General features: G+C 45.9%; 2 protein-coding genes across 2 annotated transcripts in view; both read left to right on the top strand.

Annotated features, from left to right (window-relative positions):
• LOC120996507 (UV radiation resistance-associated gene protein-like) overlaps positions 1-10124 on the top strand; it is a 57879-nt gene extending 47755 nt beyond the window's left edge. Inside the window, exons 14-15 of the mRNA XM_040426446.1 lie at positions 5323-5414; positions 7205-10124. Of these exons, the coding sequence (XP_040282380.1) occupies positions 5323-5414; positions 7205-7901 (789 nt within the window). The 3' untranslated portion in view covers positions 7902-10124. The remainder of the gene's footprint in view (positions 1-5322; positions 5415-7204) is intronic.
• Positions 1-24172, top strand: part of LOC120996509 (diacylglycerol O-acyltransferase 2-like) — a 320553-nt gene that overhangs the window by 158525 nt on the left and 137856 nt on the right. The window lies entirely within an intron of this gene.

The following is a 24172-nucleotide window of genomic DNA, read 5'->3' as shown; positions in this document are numbered from 1 at the left end:
ATTTATATAATTGAAGAACATTTTAGGGTTAGTTTTACTTTGTTTGGCAATTAATCTCTCGGTCTCTAGTTTGGCCGCTTTTATTTGTTTTTTACATGTTCTGTTTTTTTCCTTATAGTTTTTCAGTGCTTCCGTGCTACCCTCCTGTTTTAGGGTTTTATATGCTTTCTTTTTGTCATTTATTGCTTTCTTTACAGTTCTGTTTATCCACATTGGTTTCTTTTTGTTCCTTAACCTTTTATTCCCATACGGTATGTACCTCTCACAATGAGATTTTAGGATGTTTTTAAAGATATCCCATTTTTTGGCTGTATTTTTATTTTTGAGGACTTTGTCCCAGTTAGTTAGGCCTATGGCCTCTCTTAGTTGGCTAAATTTAGCTTTTTTGAAGTTTGGTATTTTTGTTTCTCCCTGTAGAAACGCTCTTTTGAATGATAATTGGAAGGTTATTACTTTATGGTCACTATTTCCCAGGTGTCCCCCAACCTGCACGTCTGTTGTTCTGTCAGGTCTATTGGTTAATATTAAGTCCAGTATGGCCGTCCCTCTAGTCGGGTCCTGAACCAGTTGGGAGAGATAATGGTCTTTGGTTATTGCCAAGAATCTGTTTCCTTTATGAGATATACAAGTTTCAGTTTCCCAGTCTATATCTGGGTAGTTGAAGTCCCCCATAATAACCACCTCATTATGATTTGCCGCCTTGTCTATCTCGTTTAGTAGTAGATTTTCTGTGGACTCTGGTATATTAGGTGGTTTATAGTAGACTCCTATTAGTAATTTATTGTTGTTTTTAGCTCCATGTATCTCTACCCACAGTGACTCCACATGTTCATGTCCCTCACTTATATCTTCACGGAGTGTGGGCTTTAGACAAGATTTTACATAAAGGCAGACCCCTCCACCTCTCCGGTTTTGACGATCCTTTCTGAACAGACTGTAACCTTGTACTGCCCAGTCATAGCTATCATCCAGCCATGTCTCAGTTATTCCCACTATGTCATAGTCCTCCTCACACATCACTAATTCCAGTTCACCAGTTTTATTAGTCAGACTTCTGGCATTAGTATACATACATATGAGAGGTTTATGTATATTTTTTACCCTACACCTTTCCTTCTGAACTGTTCTTGTCCCTCCTTCCATTTCTCCCCCAGTCCCACTACCTTGCCCCCGGTCTCTATCTGCACTATCTTCCCCTTCTATAGTGTAATTACCCTCCCCCCCAGTCCCTAGTTTAAACACTCCTCCAACCTTCTAGCCATCTTCTTCCCCAACACAGCTGCTCCTTCCCCATTGAGGTGCAGCCCGTCCCTACGATAGAGGCTGTAGCCGACAGCGAAGTCGGCCCAGTTCTCCAGGAACCCAAACCCCTCCATCCTACACCAGTTCTTGAGCCACTTGTTAATTTCCCTAATCTCCCGCTGCCTTTCTTGTGTGGCCCGTGGTACCGGTAGTATTTCGGAAAATACTACCTTTGAGGTCCTTGCCCTAAGCTTTTGCCCTAAATCCCTGAAATCATTTTTAAGGACTCTCCACCTACCCCTAACTTTGTCATTGGTTCCGATATGGACCATGACCGCTGGATCTTCTCCAGCCCCTCCCAGTAATCTGTCAACCCGATCCGCGATATGTCGAACTCTAGCGCCAGGAAGACAGCACACTGTTCGGCGATCACGGTCTTTGTGACAGATTTCCCTATCTGTTCCCCTAATAATTGAGTCTCCCACTACCAGCACCTGTCTGGCCTGCCCTGCTCTCCTGGTCCCCTGCTTACCGGAGCTGACATTCCCCTGACTGGCAGAGGAAGTGTCCGGCTGCGGCAGTGCCGTCCCTGGACTGACATCCCCCTCATCTGCCAAACGTGCAAACTTGTTGGGGTGTGTCAGATCAGGGCTAGCCTCCCTGGCACTTTTCCCTCTACCCCGCTTTCTAAATGTTACCCAGCTAGCTACCTCACTTTCCTCAGCCTCCTCTCTGTCACCCTCTCCCTCATCTACCCCAAAGAGTGCTTGCTCGGTGAGAAGCAAACTTTTTTGCAAATTGTCAATGCCTCTCAGTGTTGCAACTTGCCCATTTAGAGACTCGATTAGCGATTCCAAACGGGTAATTTGCTCACATCTTGAACAAAGAAATTCACCCTGGAACGGCTGTTCCAGGACTGCATACATCATGCAAGATGTGCACTGGACTGCGTTGTCAATTGTGCAACACATACTAAATGGGGATTACACCACAAAAGAAAAAAATACAATACAATGTAGTAATAATATACAGGCTAATTGCAGTCCCCCTCCGAAGTCCCTGAATCTAAAGTCACTTAATCTTAAGTCACACACTTAATCAACCACGCGTCGCGGTCAAACTCGCGTTATATATCTGCTTATATTAATATAAATGCAGCTCACTGCACCAGCCTGGTTTGCTTCCCCTCTGGAATCAAAAAGGCTGTGCTGTTCTTACTGCTGAGTTTTTAAAGTCTCCTAATTAGACAGCCACACCCTAATTAAACAGCCACACCCTAATTGCTCACCTGTGCAACCCCTGGAGAAAGAAAAAAAAAAAGTGTTATCACAGCACAAAATACAGTCAAACACAGCCACTTATCAATGTCCACAAATAATTTAGCTCTCAGATACTCCCTCACTTAATCTTAAGTCACACACTTACACAACCACACTTAATCAACCACGCGTCGCGGTCAAACTCGCGTTATATATCTGCTTATATTAATATAAATGCAGCTCACTGCACCAGCCTGGTTTGCTTCCCCTCTGGAATCAAAAAGGAGAAGATAGAAGCCATTGTCTACAGATTGTCTCCCCCTAGTGGTAGCAGTAGGCAGCTGAGATTTTTATAAGCAGGTCCAAAGTTTGTACTAAAAGTAATAGAGCCCTAAAAACGGTTGCATGCTTGCAATGAGTTTGTAACAGGACCATAAAGGATTTTAACCGGACTTTAAAAGGGTTGTACAACAAATGGGGGTGTAGGGGGTTGCCGAACAACGATGCTGCACTGCGCTCCCTCGCTGAGAACATCCAGTTTGACATCACCTGCTCGCAGCGTTGGCGACCAGATCTCCTTGCATTATGTGACAATTTGTCACGATGTAAAGGGAGCCAGTCACCAGTGGTTGTCTGCAGGCGGTGTCAAACTGGATGTTTTCAGCGAGGGAGCGCAGCGGAGCGTCGCAGGCCGTCAGGCTGCGGTGTTCCCATTCATTGGCTGCCAGGCACAGCGCTGTACATTGCATAGTGGCTGTGCTTGGTATTGCAGCTCACCCCCGTTCACTTGAATGGGACAAGACTGCAGAGAGCTGCAATACTAGGCTCAACCACTACAACATATATGGCGCTGTGCCTGGTAAATAATGAAGTGGTGCTCGCCGTGGATACTTCAATCAGCTGATCGCTAATAGCGCTGATGCCCACCAATCACTAAACGGCAGTCCTATGCCACAAAAATGAGGACTTGTTCAACTGTTTCCATTTTTCATTTTGCACAATTTATACCTAAAGATTCAAGGGTAGTGCTCGGGGTCAGTCGGGTAAAACCTGAGCCCCGAATAGATGGCCTTAGATGTAACCTACCAAAATAGCTTTCCAATAATATTAGACTGGTCCCTAAAGTGCCCATTGATGATCAGCAGTGACCTGTGAAGGAACCTGGCAGCAACTGTTTGGTTTCCCTGCAGCGCCACCACAGGAGGAATGAGGCATGACATGGTTCCTGTTGAAATCTGGGTCTGTGTAATGCAGGGATATAGCTGGTCGTTCAGAGCGAGGAACCATCTTAGTAGCTGCTCTAGGGGAGGGTTCGGTCACATGGATGGGTTTTATTAGGGTATGGCACCACGGAGGCCCCCTTTACGTAGAACGCATCTCCTTGCCGAAACCATCCTCAGATTAAGATGTCACACGTGTCATTTTGATATCGTCACATGCGCTCGACCTCTGCAAAGAAAATGCCTTCCTGTTCCTTCTGGTTGTGAGATAATTCTCTACTTTTCGGGGTCTCTGGGAGCCATTTGTCAGTGAACGGCTCAGGCAATTTTCAGGCTTTTCACGGATCCATTGAGTGCAGTGAAGGCTTCCTGCCAAGTCCAGCGAGCGGCCATTTATCTTCAATTCCCGGCGTATTGGATTATTTCACAGAAATGAGTATTCCTTGGCCGCGGATCCCTGACTGGGTCATGGCACTGCTTAATCACATCCTGCGCTGTGGAGACGAGCGGCTCGCCCCCTATACCGTCTCCGCTCATTGGGTTTTAGGGACTGACGCGATTACAGTCTATAGAAGGTTCTGCTGAATATGCTGCTATATAAATGCATAGACCTGGTTAGCCACATTACACTATAGGATTGATTAACGTTCCTGGCGGCTACAGCCATCAGATCGCACTGATTTATGGTCAGACACGTCATGTATCTTTCAGTGGCGCTCCGCCCGTCCATTATAAATATCCCGCGTATTATTCCGTAATCTGTGTTTTAGCAGCGGCTATAAATGTTTCATCCCACAGAACATTTTATCACTTCCATGTGATGCCAGCAGCCATTGCCATTACGTAGAGGACTCGGTGGGAACATATGAGACGACGATACCCAGCATCACTCACTGGAACAGTCAGCGACCTTACAGAACTATTTAAAGGGCCAGTAGCCCGAAAATGGTCGGCAGAGTAGCAGCGTTATCAAAGGAATGGCTGGTACCAGTCACGTGTATGGATGCAGTGTAGGCTCTGGAGAGATGAGACCCGAACCAGAGAGTTTTCTGAACTTCCTGACACTCGTCCTAATGTCCGCCTCCCCTGGCTGATAACAGGGAGCAATAGATGACTTTAGGCAATAGACAGACATCTCCTGCACTGATGCCTTATTCTTAGCATTTTAGGTTGAAAAAGCCCAGTCTGAGTTGAAGGTTTACATAGAGGGGATGGGACCCCTTTCCATAGATGGTTAAAGGGTTATTTCCACGGATAGGACCATTCTGCACAGCTGTGGAGGGGACGTGGCACTGAATCTGTGGTCCCTTCATTTAAAAGAATGTTGGGGGTCCCAGAGACCCCTACTGATTGTAAAGTCATGGCAGGATGGGACTGTTCTTTAAACACTCCTATTTCGGCCCATGATCTTTAGGTTAGCCTCCTACTCTGTGGTGGAGAGAGGATGCCCCCTGCCTCACATCAGGGGCCACATAGCATGGGCTTTCTATATGGTAGGAACGCATTTAATTACGTGTTTGCTACTGTTTTCTCTTCGTTCTTATAATACGGATATTTCGATTCTTAGAAGTGACCAGAACGTCATCTCCTTTCTCTTTCAGCTAAGATACCAACATTCCCTGGGGACCACAGACTTACGACAGACTCTCCCCAACCTGAAGACGTTTCTGGAGCATGGCCTCTTGGTCAGATGGTAAGTGGCGAGGTGTGTGGGGCGGTAACCAGCGTTGTGACTGACGGGTCTACTTACTGTGCACCCAGGCGACGCGCGCCATTAGTGTCCGTCACAGGATCGAAGATCACTCCGATCCCAATGTGGGAATCGGTCACCACGCACTGTACCTGCAATGGAACCCAACCCATTTTTGCCCACTGAATGCAAAATGAACTTACTCCCATCCTGATCGGAGGAAAATTTAAAGGAAACCTGTCACCTCAAAAATGCATCTACACCCCCCCAGCAGTACCTCATAGTAGCCCGCAGCCTGTTAATAATCATATGTTTCATCCTGTTGTCCGATGCTGCGTAAGTTCAAAAAACTGTTTTATTCTCCATCAGCGCTATAGTGCCGGCCAGCTTGAAGTCAAAGGGGCAGCGGCCTCCTTGCTTCAAGTCAAGGTAACTACGCCCCCGAACCATCCCCTCTTGCCTGAGAGTGACAGCCTGCAATGCGGCCGCGATTCCCCAAGTCTCGCGCACAGTTACCGCTGTAGTGTAGCCCAATGTAAGGAGCATTTGTTGAAAGCCGTTACTACATACATTACTTATCCTGTATTGATTCTGAGTTACATCCTGAATTATACTCCAGAGCTGCACTCGCTGTTCTGCTGGTACAGTCACTATGTACATACATTATACATACAGTATGTACATACATTATACATGCGGTTTGTGGCGATCACCGACACCGGGTGTCACAGGCACCGGGTTCCGATCACCGCCCGCTGGGCGGGGGTGATCGGAACAACACATGACGTACCGGTACGTCATGGGTCCTTAAGGAGTCGGGAAACATGCCGTATCGGTACGTCCTAAGTCCTTAAGGGGTTAAGCAGACTGTGATTGTCTATTGTTGTGACTTAGGCTACTTTCACACTAGCGTTCAGAACGGATGCGTCTGCATTATAACTTAGAAAAATTTCTAAGTGTGAAAGTAGCCTGAGCGGATCCGTTCAGACTTTACACTGAAAGTCAATAGGGGACGGATCCGCTTGAAGATTGAGTCATATAGTGTCCTCTTCAAGCGGATCCGTCCCCATTGACTTCCATTATAAGTCTGGACGGATCCGCTCGCCTCCGCACGGCCAGGCGGACACCCGAACGCTGCAAGCAGCGTTCAAGTGTCCGCTCGCGGAGCGGAGGCTGAACGCTGGCAGACGGATGAATTCTCAGCGGATCCGCGTCCACTCAGAATGCATTAGGGCTGGACGGCTGCGTTCGGGGCCGCTTGTGAGCCCCTTCAAACAGAGCTCACGAGCGGACACCCGAACGCTAGTGTGAAAGTAGCCTTAGATGAAGATCAGATAACAACATTTTATGACCAATTTGTGCAGAAATCCATATAATTCCAAAGGGTTCACATACGTTTTCTTGCAACTGTACATGCTCCTCTGGAATTCTGGGAGGGAAGGGTTGCAAATGAGCTCTTAACAAGCTCTGCCTCTAATGCCACCAGATGTAAGGCAGCTATCCTAGAGGTCAACGTTCAGCTCTTAAAATAAGTCTTGAGACTTGACTTGGATATTGAATAAGCCAGCACTTCATCCGCAGACAGCTGTTTCGGGGTGATTGCCCCTCATCATAGACTTATATACATTTTACTTGCACTGATACATTGTGACAAATGATCAGGACAGGAGAGAGTTGTGCGCTGATCTTGTGTTTAGGATGGTTGTCTAGACTGGATACGATTTGTATGCGCCATTCTTATTTTACGCTGTTATTCCCCCGGTCATTTATCTTTCTTTTGTATCCTCCACCAGTGACAGACATCACACTTCAAGTGCAATTCCCGTTCCAAAGAGACCGGCCAGCTCCGTGTTTGGAAGTCACGAATTTGGGTTTTCCAGTCGGACCCCAACACCGGAGAAAGGACCTCGAAAGCGTGCCAGCTCGGAGAACGAAAAAACCCAATACAGAACGCCTCCCCCCAGCTACAAGATGGCGGTGGCGGAGCCCATCGCAATACTAGTCCCGGCAACTCCGGCCGACAAGGGTCATCTCGGCTCCTCACTGGACGCCGGCATCGATGCGTCCAAGGGCAACACTCGCAAGGATTTTTGCGAGAGCCTTAACGGCGACAGCATTGCAATCACAGAAAGCCACGGGCTCAGCCAGACCGAGCCCTTCTTGGACTCCTGTGCGGTCAACGGAATTTTTTTGCCCAACGAAAGCATGGAATTTGTAAGCGAAGGCGCTCCCTGCGGCGTGCACCCCTCCCTCAGCGACGACCTGCACTGCGCCGTGGAACAGGCCGAGGAGATTCTCGGCACGGAAGCCTCAGACTTTACCTCGGGGGATCAGTTTGAAGCGTTTAACAGCATTCCGGTGGACCGCGCCGTGGCCGTGGAATGCGACGATCAAGTCCTGGGAGAGTTCGAGGAATTCTCCCGTAGAATTTACGCGCTGAACGAGAACATGTCCAGTTTCCGCAGACCGCGGAAGAGTTCCGATAAATAAACGAGCAACGTCCGCAGAAGATTTGTCTTTGCACATCGTTATCCTTTGTATCCGTCAAAGAAAAGCACTCAATTGTTGTGGATTTCAGCGAAAATCCAAGTTTCACTGCCGCTGCGTGGGCCACAATTTCCTTAAAAAAAAAAATAATTTGTGCTATTATTTTTTTTTTATTTTAAGAGTCGTACAGCATTTGTTTTCTGAAGTAGTGCCGCTCTTGACTCTGATCTTGTACTTGCGTAAATGGTGCTGAGCTGCAATACCAGACACAGCCCATGGACCAGAGTGGCACTGTTTCTTAGGAAAAGTTAAACCTGTTGTACAACCCCTTTAGAGGCCATGTATTGTCTTCACAGCCATTTTTTTTTTCTATTCTTCAGTCTTTATAAAATGAGAAATGAGGCCGATTTTCAAAATAGTCTGTTAAAAATTTCCGATCGTTTTGTGTATGCAGCTCCTTTGCAGACCTGTGTGTCTCCATGGTAACAGACAGCAAACAAACCCTGTGTAGTCTCATCCTGCAGTCCTTTTCCTTTCCATCCGGTCCCTGCCTTTTGTTACTATACATTTGGTATGACGAGTGGAGTAGCACTTGACTGCAGGATCAGACTACACAGGTTGTTTGTAGTCTGTAACCATGGAGACTTATTGGTCTGTGTATGAACTGTATACATAACACAGGAGTTTTTTTTTTAACCAAGACTGTTTGCATAATTGTTTCATTCATTTTTTTTATGTGGAATCCATTGAAGACATTTAAAAAAATAAAAAATGGTTGTGAATGTGGACATCCCCTTTTAAGTTTTGGGCCGTGCTTCATCCATGTAGCCGACTCTGTGCATGGCCTTTGCTGTATCCTGACCTGGACCATAAATTTATAGGAGGAAATGTTTTTAAAAAAATTTTATGCAAACTTTATCGATTGATTTAATTTCCTCCTCACCACCCGCCTTAGGACTAGTCACATCTGCATGCATGTTCATGCAGATTTTTTTTTTTTCTTTTTTTTTTTGTACCATATTTAGCATGTAGTTAGAAATTCGTAAGCCGTGAATTTATCAGGAATTATTATAGTGAGGGGTTTAATGTTTAATTTTTATGTTTTTTTCTTCTACCCCTACCAAAAAAATTCACAGGTAATTGAAGTCACTGTGGGAACGCTGGGTGACAACCAGTATGGCTGCCCTTTGCTATTCCGGAGTCCAGTAAGCTGAGTAACAGCCTTGTGGGTAAGCTGATATTGGCAGCCATGTTGATTGTCACCCAGCTTTTCCAGAATTGAATGTAAGTATATGAAGGACTTGTATGCTCTGAAACTTTTTTTCTCCCTTCTGAATTTAACGGGGCGTGCCCCTTTACAAGTAAGATCCGCCTTATTGTAATGTATCTAAAATGAAAAGTAAAGCAACTTTGTAAAGAATCTTGATTAGGGACGAGCAAACTTGTGCTTCAAGTTCGGCGTATAAGGTTCGGGTTCTCTAAGAATTCCGTTTTATAGATTCCGCTACCACGGACCATAAGTTATAGCGGAATCTATAACGGAATTCTTAGATAACTCGAACCTTGCACGCCGAAACACAAGTTCGCTCGTCCCTAATCTTTATTAAAACTGGTCTACTCATCTGTGTCTACAGCTCCTGTGCTGATCTTTGTGTCTCCATGGTTACAGACTACAAACAAACCCTGTGTAGTCACCTCCTGAAGTCACATTGCCGTCCTTCTGCCCCCTAGCAAATATATCTTAGTAAGAAGTAAAGGAAAGTTGTGACTGCAGGATCAGACTACGTAAGAGATTTGTTTGTAGTCTGTCACCATGGAGACCCATCCCTGCACAGGAGCTCCTAAAACAGTAGGGTATTTTTAATCAAACTATTTACAAAGTTGCTTCATTTTTCATTTAGAATCCATTGGAGCATTGTGAAGGTGGACTGTCCCTTTAAGTAATAACCTATGATATTTTCTGGAAGTGCTGGGCGTTACTTCGTGGTATATGAAATTTACTCCTGCAGAAGGTTCATTTTTATTTAAATTCATGGATTGACATGTAAGGCATTTTTTTTATTTTTTATTTTTTTCTCTCCAGTTGAATATTTTGCTGCACAGTATTAATATGTATACGGCAAATTTATTTATGTTAATGGTAAATATTCTCGGTTTATAAGCGGGGGTTTATTTTCCTATAAATATTCAGTAAAGCATACATCATTCTGCGTACAGCTGACGCCTTTCTCTTCACGCCGGTTGTCACATTTGAGGTATCATTGGTCAGATCCTCCATTGTAAAAATGTATCCTCAGGTGCCGCGGCTTAATAATGGGGAGCTCTGCAATCCTGAGAGTGTTGGGCAACCCCCTCCCCCCAAAATATAAAAAAAATTCTGTAGCAGTAGACAGTATAAAGCATGTTTGCACGCTGCCACACTGCAGCAACTCTGTGGTCCTTCTAGGGGAAGGTGCCAACTATTTTGACAATTTAAAGGGGAATTCCACCTTAATTGGCATGTAATCACTTGCTACCAGTGTTTTGCCCCTACTTTTTGGGACCTACAAACAGTTGAAAAGGGTTGATATGGAAGAGGGCAACACATGACTGGGCGATCAGACTACACAGTGTGTGTTTTGTAGTCTGTAACCGTGGCGACACACAGCTCTGTGTGCACAAAACAGTATTAGAATTTTAATCAACGCCAAACGCACCAGATTCTTAGAGCCATAACTTTTAAATTTTTCAGTTTTGTGTAGCTATATATTGTTTTTTTTTGTTGTTTTTTTGGGGAACAAGATGCGCACAGTTCATTTCTGAGCCCATTAGACTTATTGAGTAACATTTCTTATTTTTTTGAGGTGGTGGGGAGCAGTTCCATTGCCTTTTATTGCGTTTATTATATTGCTAGCTGGCCAGCTTAATGTTTTGTTTTTTTACCACTTTTACAAAATAAAACTACTTTTTATTGAAAAATATATTTTTTTACTTTTTTTTTTTTATTATAATAAATTTTTTATATAAACTTAGAACATTAACCGATCATAATTTTTTTTAGTCGCACTAGGGGGTTGCTCACTTGCATTGGTATACCTTGTATAAAGCCAATCACTGTAAGACCCTACGGTCACATGGCACAGTCTAATATGTATACAGTCATGTCAGGCCCCCGGCTGCCCTAGCATTGCCTCCCCTCCCCCTGTCACTGCATTCGGGGGGAGGGGGTTGTGCAGCAATGATAACAGAGTGAGCCCCCTTGTCTAACTTTCTGGAAGCTGCAGCATCTAGCTGGTTAACCAATCCAAAGGTGCAAGTTTGCATATACTGATCCCCAAATTAAAAACAATATAAAGTTATCGCCCAGAGCTGCACTCATAGTAATTCTGTTTTTTATTGGAGACAGTCAACATACCTGTTGACAGACACGTCATCTAATATCTTAGCTTCTGTAATGCAGGGAGACATGACTTTATAGTGTCTGGTGTACAGACAGTGAAAAGGCTGGGAATGCTGGGAGATTTCAGCTCTGAAGCCAGCAGAAAGGTTAATGCATACTTTGCTAAAATAATCTATTGATGCTAATGATGCAGAAGGATGACTTGGTGTGTATTATGGTACCCGACCATTTCAAGGTCAACTAAAGACAATTTCATGATTTTCCTATTCCATGACGTAAAGTCATGATTTTATTAAAGACACGGAGGCGAGTATTGCTTTAACTCCTCTTTACCGTTACCATAGCAGCAAAGAATGAACAGTCAATCACAAGAGAAAACCATAGTAACTAACTCCTCCCCACCATCCCAGCATATAATGGCTCAACCCCTGGGATCATCCACTTTCTTTGTACAGCTACTCCGAACTGCAAACTTTCCGAAACTGGCCATCCCGGACCGGAACCCACACTCTTGACAACGTAGAAAACCAACGTCTTCAACAGAAGGAAAAAAAACTCCTCTCGGCGCTGTAACGAAACAGGCCCTGCTCCTGGAACCGAATCTGCAAACAAACCGACATCTCAGCCTGTGGAATGGAAATAAATCAGAGATAGAATCATAAAGGCAACGGAATGCACAAGGCATACATAAATTCTAAATCTGGTAAATGACATGGAGATGAAAGCATGAGCAAGAAGTAAAATAAACCACAATCCAAACATCATACACAAACCTAAGCAAGGGTGGGAAAGGCGGGCAATACTCGCCTCCGTGTCTTTAATAAAATCATAACTTTACGTCATGGAATAGGAAAATCATGAAATTTTATCACAAGACACAGAGGCGAGTATTGCAAGTTTAAAGCTGAGAAACGACAGAAGTAAAAGCGTGTGTCACGGGACGAAAATAAAATTCTCGAAAAGTGGACACTCTGGACCAATCCGCTAAACGCATAACATCCTCCAAACGGGCCCCTGAGATCAACATGGACGTAGCGGAAGCACTGCGAACCGAATGAGCCGTAAAAATATTAGTGTCAATGCCCGCCTGATTCAGAATTTCTTTAACCCAGCGTGACAGTCACACTGGAGACGGGAGCATAAGGTCTCCGAAAAGAGATAAACAAATGAGGAAATTCCGGGGAACGCAGGGCCACAGTACGGGATTCATATTCCTGTAAGCAAGCAACCGGGCAAAGTTGCGGGGACTGAGGAAAGAAGGGTAAGCCACCGAGCGGATGCCTGTCTTAGTACGTCTGGAAATGTTGAACTGGACACCTTCCGGAGTAAACGACCGCACATCATAATACAGGGCCCGAACGTCCGAGACCCTCTTACAAGAAATGAGGCAAAATAACGTTACCAATTTTGCCGATAATTGGCACAGGGACAGTTGAGCATTAGAAGACAAAGAAGATAAAAAATTTAACACCAACCCCACATCCCAAGTCGCAGAGAAGCGAGGTCTGGGAGGTTGAGACAGATGAGAGCCTTTAAGCAAGCGACACACTAGAGGATGTTGGCCCGCAGGGCATCCCTCAAAACCCTCGTGCCTAGAAGAGATCGCTGACCTGTAAAGGTTGATAGTACGATAGGCCTTTCCCAAATCATAAAGGGAAGACAAAAAGGACAATACTGAATTTACAGGGGCACGAAAGGGATCCAGAGCGCGCTCTCCGCACCAACGAGCCCAAGCGTCCCAGGCGGCTCGATAAGCCCGTCTGGTTCCGGGGGCCCATGTGTTTTCCAGTAGGAAAACAGTTGTGTTTGAAACTCCAGACAATGAGCTGGAACACCCGAGATCCTGCAAGCGAGAAGGCGAAGCAGCCCTGCTCGTAGAAGGGGATGGGACTCTCCTGTCTGGCCCTGCAGGAGAGAGAGTTGGTCCGGAAGGAGAAGCGGAAAATCCACCAACAGATCCAGGACCAGAGGGAACCAAGGCTGCGACCTCCACAGAGGCAGGACCAAGACAAGCTCCACCGCTTGGTGCTGAACCTGTAGGAGAACCCGAGGGATCAGAGCAAATGGGGGAAAAGTGTACATTAACGCCCCTCCCCATAGAGGATCTGGCCGCCAGCTGAAGAATCTGGGCAGCTGGGCGTTCAAACGGTTTGCAAACAAATCTACAGAGGGAGGACCCCACCGTGATGACATAGCTAGGAATACCCTCTCGTCTAGCTTCCAATCGCTGGAATCCAATATGTAGCGCGATTTCCAGTCCGCCAACACATTGTGGAGGCCGGGAAGATGTTCCGCCAACGCCACACTACCCCTGGCGAGACAGAACTCCCAAAAGTCCTTCGCCAGGTAGTTCAGAACCGAAGAGCGTGTTCCGCCCATACCGTTGACGTATCGGACCGCGGAAATGTTGTCCATCCGCAGCCTGATACAGGTCGTGACCGTGCCATTGGCGAAACTGCGAATCGCCAAAGACCCTGCCAGCAACTCCAAACCATTGATATGGAGACGAGTCTCCTCGGGGGACCAGGGGCCTCCTGTGGATACCCCATTGCAGTGTGCTCCCCAGCCACGCAAGCTGGCGTCCGACTCTATGACAAGGTCCGGTAGTGGACCGAATAAGGCCTTGCCGTTCCAGACCGACAGGTTCTGGATCCACCAACGTAGCTCGTCCCTCGTCTCTCTGTCCAGAACGACCATGTCTGAATATGTGGCCCCGGCCCGGAGATGGGCAATCTTAAGCTGCTGGAGGGCCCGGTAATGCAAGGGAGCTGGAAATATGGCCTGGATAGACGATGCCAGAAGTCCTATTAGACGCGCCAAGTGTCGCAGAGACAACTGTGGCCGAAGCAGCGCATGGCGCAGCTCTTTGCGAATCGACCGGACTTTGGACACGGGCAGATGGAGGGTCAGGGATGAGGAGTCTATTCTGAACCCCAGGAATTCCATCAAAGTAGATGGCGTGAGACAAGATTTTTCTCGGTTTATGATAAAACCTAACCCGGAAAGAAGATTGACGGACATGGCGAGGTGTCTCTGGAGAAGGGACGGACTTTGCGCCATGATAAGAATATCGTCTAGATAAATTATCATGCGCACCCCTCTGCTGCGGAGCCAAGTCACCACTGCCTTAATCACCTTGGTGAAGCACCAAGGGGCGGACGAGAGGCCAAAAGGTAGGCAGGTGAAACGCCAGATCTGGTCTCCCCAGAGAAAACTAAGCAGATCCCTGGAGGCGGGAGCCACCGGGACCGTAAGATACGCATCTTTGAGGTCTAGCTTGACCATCCAGTCGCCCGCGAGGAGCATGTCCCTTAGAAGATGGATGCCCTCCATCTTGAAGTGACGATATTGGACCAATGTGTTGAGGGGTTTCAAATTGATAACTGGGTGCATCTGACCTCCCTTTTTCTGCACCAGAAACATATTGCTGATCACACCAGTGGTGCGAACCGTGGTGCGCTCTATCGCTTGCTTGTGGAATAATTCCATAAGCTCCCTGTGTAGGTGCTGCTGGAGCGAACCGGTTAAATGTATAGGATGGGGAGCAGGTAAAAGGTCCGGGGAGGCTACCAAGTCTATTGTGAAACCTCTGTTCAGCACCCACCGGTCTGAGGTGATCGCGGACCAGGCATGGAAAAAGAGACTGAGTCTGCCCCCGACAAAACCTGTTGAAGAAGGCAACGTGAGAGCGGGGTGGGCACTTACCGACTGGTCGTCGAAAGGAGGGAGCTTCACGGAAACCCCTGGAACGTCCTGGGGTGCCCCGGGAGGGGAAGAAGGAAGGCTGGTGCCTGGGATCCTGAAGCGAGGATCTGTAATTGAAGGAGCCTCTCCCCGTGCCGCGGGGATGGAAATTAGAACGGCCGGACAGGCGGCCCCTAGAGCTGCCGGCCCTATTGGAGAAACTGGTGTTAAAAACTTTCCGCATTGAAGTCTGAGCTTTGTCCAGAGCTGTGAAATCCCCGACGTATCTGCCCAATTCCTTTTTATAAAGGAATCTCCAAATAAAAGACCCTGGGCATCTTTGCCCGCCTCACACAAAGCTAGGTTGGAGAGTTTTGGCTCCACCTTCATCAAAATGGCTTTACGCCTTTCTATGGCCAAAGAGGTATTTACATTACCAGTAATACAAATGGCCCTCTATGGGGTCTACAAATCTACCCTCTGCTTTGGCGGACTCCGCCATATCAAATATCCTGGCAAGAGGGCCCGTAATGTCCAGGAGCTTGTCTTGAACGGCTCTCAGAGCCGAATCTAACCCCTTCTTGGGGTTGAACCCTGTTTTTGACAGAAACTGGACCATCTTGGGGTCCACCACCGTCGGCGTCTCACACACCTTCTGAGGGATAAGAAGGCGTGGGCACTCTGCTCGCAACTTGTTGCGCGACTCCTTACTTAAGGGGGTGTGAATTTTTTACTCTAAATACTGCGCCACGTAAGTGGCCGAGAGCCATTCCGCTGAGCGCGGGTGATGAAGCTCTACGGGATTAAACAAGGGATCGCCCAGGGGGTCAACCAAAAGGTCGTCCCGTATAGAATGACCCTCTTGCATAGTAGCCGTAGCCGTTGCAGGTACGGGGTTAGGCAACAAATCTAGGGGATCAACAGCCACATCCTCGAGCTCCTCAACCGAGTCATAGTGTGACTGACTCGTTCTGTGCCTCCTCAATAGATTCCTTATCTGAATCTGACATTGGCTCAGGCAAGGTCCTGGCCGCCTTCCAAGCGCAAGACCTTTCTGCCTGTCGCGGGCAGGCTCTTTTACGCGGGACAACCGCGTGATCATGTGATGGATCTCCATCGGTCATAGAGGTTCTGGAGGCTGAGGGCATGTTAATATCCACCCCTGAGTTCTGAGAACATAGGGCCTGGGAGATAGACTGCGTCAGAGCTGAGGACATGGAGCCCATAGCCGCAATAATCGCATTTGAGATAAATTGCTGCAGCGCAGCATTCTGCATATCGTGAGGAAACCTCAGTGCGGCTGTCTACAGCAGGGGGTTAATGAGGGCAGCGGGGTCACCCTGTCTAGGGGTAGAACTGGCACTACGGCGAGACCTAATGGAAAGGGTGGTAGGAGTAATTCACCCCAGACCACCAAGCACCGCAAACAGAACAGACCTAGAATAAAAGGAAAAGAACACTAATGAGGGCCTGTAAAAACGCACACAAAAGCGAATGCAGGCGCAAGAAGAAAGCACTCACCAAGGGTACCGGCGGCAGAGGACTCGGGGATGAGAGCAGTGCGGGCGCGAACCAGAGCAAGATGGCGCCGAAATCTCAGCGAAACGGCGGCAAGAAAAACCCTGAAATCCCGCAAGATCGCGGTAGGGAAAAAGCAGGGATCCCCAAGATGGCGGCCGAAGTCTCGCGATCGCGAGAACTCGGCCGGGGAAGAGACAGGGCGCAGGGACCGACGAAAAGGGCCAGAGGAGAGGCCGGAGCGTCCGGTAAGTCAAGAAAGAAGGAAGCGCCGAATCAGGGCACAGATCTACTCTCAGTTAGGCGGCTGGCAAAATATGGGGCACACCATAAAATACAATATGTTATATTTCTTGTATGTTGTATATTATAACGATAGCCCGATCCAGGAGGGAAACGGGGCCACAAGGAATCAATAAATACCAGGGAGTTAACCCTGAGTGGGGAGAAAAGAAAGCAAAACTAACAATCATTGAACATCCAATAGCACACGGATACTCATCTGCCATGGCAGCAGCAAAGAAAGAGGATGATCCCAGGTGTTGAGCCATTATATGCTGGGATGGAGGGGAGGAGTTGGTTACTATGGTTTTCTCTTGTGATTGACTGTTCATTATTTGCTGTTACTGGTAACAGTAAAGAGGAGTTAAAGCAATAGGAGCCTCCGTGTCTTGTGATAAAATTACACGGTTTTGGTGTGTCTGATAACTCCCAATTAGTGGGAGCATGGGTGGGGCATTGGCTATGCTTAAGTAGTCACAGCCAAAAACAGGAGGAGAAGGAGCAAGCACTATGTGGGGCCATACGCAGGCCCTTGTCAACTGCGTGAGGGATGAAGGATCGTCAATACGATTGTTTCTCTCCATACAGTTGAATATTGTCGGCAGTACATCTCCTGCCGACAAAGGATTTTTTTTTTGCAGTTGCATACAAGATCCAATCATCTGATCAGTGGCACGTTTAGACGGGCCAAGGATCCTTCCTCCAAATGTGCGTTCTTGATCATTGGCCTGCATAAAAGGGCGTTTAGGGTTCAGTCACACGACCGTGGGACGGCTATGCCTGCAGATCCGCAAAGCACGGGAATCGGCCTGTGCACCCTGCATCGCTGTGCAGTCTCATTGACTTTGATGGGTCTGTGATAAGCAAGGTGTGGCAGAAGATTAAGACATGGGTTTCCCTGGGTCCATACCTCTGCTCCTCAAAAGACTGGACATGTTTCGGGTTTCTGTGTGCTCCGCGTCACAAAAGCTAGGACTCCTATTTTTAGCTGGATCTTGCTGATCGTGGACCCCTTAAAGTCAATGGTTCCGTACCGTGATGTGGGGTGCACACAGCCGGTGCCTGTGTTTTGTAGATTTGCTGTCCACAAAATGGACACAGCAGTCCCACGGTTGTGTGAATGAGACCTTCGTCTGTGGGACTTGTGTGTCACGTAGATAACGATGGAGAGAAGCCCACATTCCTGGCCAGATCAGTCTTCCTTCACCTTCCTTTCTCGCCCACTTCCAACCACTTCAGATTGACGAATGGTGGGATTCCCCCCTTCTCCCAATTTTTCAAAGAGATAAACACTGTGACATCACAACTTGCGAAAAGTTTTCTGTCAAAAATGCTTATTCCAATGAATACGTCAATAAATCTCAGGTTCCATTTAACAAAATCATTTGCCTTTCCCCTTCATTCCCCCTGACTATTCACAGCAGCGGTGTTGGACCTCAGGCGCTTTTTTTTTTTTTTTTTTTTTTTTCTCTCCCCCGTTTTGAAAAAACAAATCCTATCAATCATTGGCGGATCCCTGTCGTCTCCTACACAATGTGCTATAGTGCGGCTTTCAGAAGGGCTTGTCTAGATCACCATGGTACCTGCAGTGTCCACAGAGCTATGTCTGAAGGCAGACGTCTCTCTCGGAGTAATTTTATTACTGTATTTACTAGTTTCATCTTCCCTAAAAAAAAAAAATATATAATTTAAAGTTGGATATCCTTTAGAATTGAATTCTGGTAAATGTTCTTGTTCCTCAAGGCAGTTCTTCCCTCCTTGCTGCAGAAACATTTCTCTATGATAGTCAAATTGGCCTTCAAAAGCATGAGCCACGAATAAAGATTTGGCACATCTTTAGATGGTCTAGTCTAGATTTTAGCATTGTGAAATCTGTCCCACTGTGGCCTATGATTCTATAAATTTTGCTTTTGTAGAACCTTGAAGGTCTGGGTATTACATTTATAATATGATGAGGTGACAACCGTTGCGCTAGGTCACCTAAATGAAGCCCTGGTGGCAAGTATTGGTTCTCTAAAAACTTCAAAAAATAAAAATTGACCTCTGGGTATTTTCTATACATTGTTTCCATTGACCATGCTTTGTTACAGGCGCAAGTCCAAGACTCATGCAGAGTAAATCTCTGTCCTCGACCATGGTACTTCAGGTATTTCTTTTTTGTTTAAGTTGAGTTCAGTTCTGGAAACCTCAGAAGATCCTTTCAGCAGCAAGGTCGTCCGGGGTCTACAGGCGTCTTCTGGAACGTTTCCTCCTGACGTTTTCATTACTGTCATTTTTTGAGAATGTCCAATAGTCGTAGAAATGTAGCGAGCACCACAATAATCGGCTTATAAGGTAACCGGGAAAGTCCGGACGAGGCTGTTTACCCATCATGTCAGAGCCTATTTAGAAAGTAGGAGAATGAAGTCCAGCGCTGGTGGAGCTACCGGACGGCTTGGATCAAAGACTTTTCTTTCCTCTTTCAAAATTCTGTGAAAGATCAGCAAGTTCTCCCTCATGTTGCTTCAAGGTGATGAACAAATACCTAGTTGTGTTTGGGCTGGCAGGCAGAGACGGGGAGAAGCATTAGGATATCTTACCTCGGTTCTTGATGTGTTGGGGTTGGCCAAGAACTTGTTCTAGATAATGAGATGTTATCCAACCCAAGACGAGAGAATAAGCTTGTGGTGCGGTAGAAAATGTGCCTGGGATCAAGACATAAAGACAAATAGTAGAAAAATATTTTCAGAGGAATAAAAGGATCGGGAATGTGTGTGGGTGGGGGAGTATCCATGTACGACAAAATATTGTCGTAGTCAAGTGAAATAAAGCAGATGATCCAGGCAATCCGCACATAGAACACGTCCTATTACAGATCTATCTTTTTTGCCGGACTATGGAACGGACATACAGGTGCAGACAGCACATGGAGTACTATCCACAATTTTTTTTTGCAGACCCCTTGAAATAAAGGAGTCCGCATCGCATCAGCAAAGAAAATGCGGTTCGGATGGAGACCAAAAATACGGTTGTGTGAATGGGGCCTTATAGCAGCAGATGAAGTAATATCTAGTCACTATTAACAACTTTGGATGCAGTATTATAAGCATTATAGTCTTGTACATAGGAGGCAGTATTATAGTAGTTATATTCTTGTACATAGGAGCAGTATTATAGTAGTTATATTCTTGTACATAGGAGCAGTATTATAGTAGTTATATTCATGTACATAGGAGGCAGTATTATAGTAGTTATATTCTTGTACATAGGAGGCAGTATTATAGCAGTTATATTCTTGTACATAGGAGGCAGTATTATAGCAGTTATATTCTTGTACATAGGAGCAGTATTATAGTAGTTATATTCTTGTACATAGGAGCAGTATTATAGTAGTAGTTATATTCTTGTACATAGGAGCAGTATTATAGTAGTAGTTATATTCTTGTACATAGGAGCAGTATTATAGTAGTAGTTATATTCTTGTACATAGGAGCAGTATTATAGTAGTTATATTCTTGTACATAGGATACAGTATTATAGTAGTTATATTCTTGTACATAGGAGCAGTATTATAGTAATATTCTTGTACATAGGAGGCAGTATTATAGTAGTTATATTCTTGTACATAGGAGCAGTATTATAGTAGTTATATTCTTGTACACAGGGGGCAGTATTATAGTAGTTATATTCTTAACCATATTTCTTTTTATTGAAAGAAAAATCAGGGCCATGGCCCACACAAGACAGTACAATGATGACAATATGGTTCAAAATAGTTTTCCAGCATACATGTCAAGTGTAAGCAATACAAAACCGTCATTATCATTGATCCTAGAGTGATATCAAAGAAAAGAAGGGGGAGGGGGAGATCAGGAAGGGAAGGAGGGGAGGGAAACAAGGAAGTGATAAACTTCTGCTCTATTATGTAAAGTTTCTATAAACTTTCCATGGAGACCACAATTTTAAGAAGCGAGGGCGTGAGTCATCTTCCCAGTGCGCTAGCTCCTCAAAACGGTAGATCTGGTCTACTTTATCAGTCCACATGAGGAGAGTTGGTGGGGAGTCATTCTTCCACAAAAAGGGGATAAGTAATTTAGCTGCTGTGAGCAGCATCGTTGGAAGGTCATGTTTGGTGGGTGTGAGGGAATTGGTCGGACGCCATAGCAAGATAAGCTTTGCATCCAGTGATATCTTAGTATTACATATTTGATTAACTAAAGCCTCAATTAAGGTCCAGAACGGTTGAATCTTTTGGCAGAGCCACCAAATATGTGACAGGGAGCCAGTGTCCAAGCCACATCTCCAACATTTTTCGGAAATTTCTGGGTTTAGTTTATGCAAGAACTCAGGTGTTTTGTACCATCTACACAGGAGTTTAAAGGAATTCTCCTGAATCCTCACACAACGATTGAAGCCGTGTGAATGAGCTAGTATGAACGCTTTCTCTGGCTCTGTAAGGGATATGGAGAGCTCCCGTTCCCATGAGACCACAAAACGAAGCTCCGGGGGCAGGGAGGAAAGCATTTCTTTATACATCTGAGATAATGGTCTAAGGGGGGGTTTGGTAGCCAAGATCTTCCTTTCAAGCCAGGAGGGCGAACTACTATCAGAAAAGGGTCCGATACACAATTTGGTATCTCTCTGAAAATTTGCTAGGTGAAAAAAGGGTGCTGTTTTGACCTCAGGGAGGTCCATTACTGAATCCCATTTTAAACAACCATCCGGGAGAAGGACATCCCGCAGAGGAATATCAGCGAGCATAGACCAAATCCCGGAGGGGTTTAACACAGCTGGATGGATGTGGCTTTGTAGTAGTCTAAGCGGCATACGAGTGTTAGGGAAATTAAAGATACGGGACTGAACCATTTTGGACCATTCCACCAACATGCCTTTCCAAACCGGGGACGTATAACAATGATTAGCAGAGATAGGCCTAATACCCCATAAAGTAAGCAATTCTTGGTTAGACAATAGTGCATTTTCAAGACGAGAGCAAAGAGAGCTAGATTGGCGAGACATAATAGTTACACATCTGCCTAGTTGTACAGCAGTATAATAAAGCTTCACATCTGGCATCCCAAAGCCTCCGAACCTCCTATCCCTTGTGAGGACAGAGTAAGCAATACGTGGTGACTTGCCATTCCAAAGAAAGCGTGTGAATACCCTACGTATTTCAGTAAAATATGAATTTGGAAGCCAAATAGGGAGGGATTGTAGCAAATACAGAAATTTGGGAAGGATAAAGGTCTTAATGTAATTTTTTCGTCCTACCCAGGAGACAAATGGGAGCTTCAGATTTTGTAGATGCGTACGAACCGTTTGTAGGAGCGGCATATAGTTAAGGGAAGCCAGATCCTGGACATTAGCCGATATATGAGTCCCTAAATACACAATGTCTCTGGAGGCCCAGGAGAATGGAGTAACACTGTTAAGAGCATTAATCACTGCTTGTGGGCAAGAAATGTTGAGTGCCATGGATTTTCCATAGTTAATTTTAAAATTTGATATAAACCCAAAATCTTCAAATATGTTCAGCAACCTGGGCAAGGCCTCCCTCGGGTTTGAGGTCATAACTAAAAGGTCATCCGCGAATGCTGCAGCAACGTGTGTACAGGAACCGATTTGTAAGCCTTTAATCCCTGGGTCCCTTCTAATTTTACATAAGAGGGTCTCCATCACTAATATGAATAGTGCAGGAGATAATGGACATCCCTGCCTTGTCCCATTAGTGATGCGAAATGGTGGTGACAGTGTTCCATTAACTTTGACCATGGCAGAGGGGGTCGAGTATAACGTATAGATGGCAGTAATGAATTGGTCTGGAAGGCCAAACCTCGACAGGGCCCGCGACATAAAATGCCAGCTGACCCTGTCGAAGGCCTTTTCCGCATCAGTACTTACCAATACCAAGGGCTTAGATTATCTTTTAGCCCAATTTACAAGATGGAGAAGCCTTAATCGTGTTTTCCGACCCCTGTCTGCCATGGACAAAACCCACCTGATCCTCATGGACGATGTCGGGCAGCACATCCTGAAGCCTAGTGGCCAAGATCTTCGCCCACCACTTCACATCACAGTTGAGCAGAGAGATCGGCCTATAGTTGCTGCAGCATGTCGGATCCTTATTCTCCTTATGTAGGACAGTACTGTGTGCTAATAAGGAATGAGGGGCAAGGGAGCCACCAGTGAGAAGATAATTGCACAGATTCCTGAAGCGGGGAATTAGAACATCTTTAAAGGATTTATAATAAGTGATGGGGAACCCATCTGGTCCTGGACTCTTGCCCGAGGGAATGGACATGAGTACTTTGTGAATCTCTAGATCAGTGACAGGTCTAGTCAGATGAGATGCCTTGGCAGGGGTTATAGAAGGGAGATCTAAATTCTGTAGGAATTTATCAGTAGCATTTGAGAGATCACTAACAGATGCACCATCTAGGGGGGGGGGGGGTCGATTGTATAGGGCCTCATAAAAAGCACAGAATGCCTTAGCTATATCTGGGGTAGATTTATGTACTTTGCCTTTGGGGTCCTTAATAGAGGAAACAAAGGAGTCAGAGAACTGCTTCTTGGCAATCGCCGACATCAGTCTGTTTCCTCTATCCCCATGTGCATAGGCTTTAAATCGCGAGCGTAGGATCAGCTTTGCAGAGGTAATATTTAATAGGTTTTTTAAGTGCACTCTAGCTTCAGTAAGTTCGGTCAAGGTGCGCTTAGCCTGTGATTCCTTGTGAGAGGATTCAAGGCGAGCAATCTTCGCTAGCAAAGCGTCTAATGCCTGCGTTCTTTGCTTTTTTACATAGGCCCCTAGTGCAATTAGTTCCCCCCTTATAACTACCTTATGGGATTCCCATAGTATGGAAGGAGAAGGCGGTGAATCTGGTGTATCGTTTAGCGCAACAAATTCGGAAAGCGAGGCCCTGATTTTGCACGCGTGGGTGGGGTCCAAAATCAAGGTGTCGTTCAAACGCCATAGGCGTTCTTTTCTCTGTGGTCCGGACAGGGAAAAGTTAATGATAACAGGGGCATGATCGGATAACGTAATACTACCAATCCGGGCTCCAGATACATTGCGAATATGTGAGTCAGACAAGAACAAATAATCTAATCTGTGGAATGACATCTTGGCATGTGAATAAAATGTATAGTCTCGGCCATTGGGGTTTATAGTACGCCAAACATCAAGGACCTTTAATTTTCTCAGGGAAGTTTTAAGCCTTTTCAAGAGCTTATAGGACACAGATGGTCTACCTACTGACGTGTCTACTGCCGGTTCCAGAGCAACATTGAAGTCGCCTCCCAAAACTAACAGTCCATCAGAAAAAGATGACAATAAAGCAAGGGTCTGAACGAGCCATGGTACTTGGCCTCTATTAGGCGCATATAGATTGGCGAATGTAACTGGAGAATCACCAACTACCCCCTTTACAAA

This window comes from Bufo bufo, chromosome 3 (genome assembly GCF_905171765.1).
Source record: "Bufo bufo chromosome 3, aBufBuf1.1, whole genome shotgun sequence".
In the NCBI taxonomy this organism is placed as follows: domain Eukaryota; kingdom Metazoa; phylum Chordata; class Amphibia; order Anura; family Bufonidae; genus Bufo; species Bufo bufo.
This window is presented reverse-complemented; position numbering and strand designations above follow the sequence as displayed.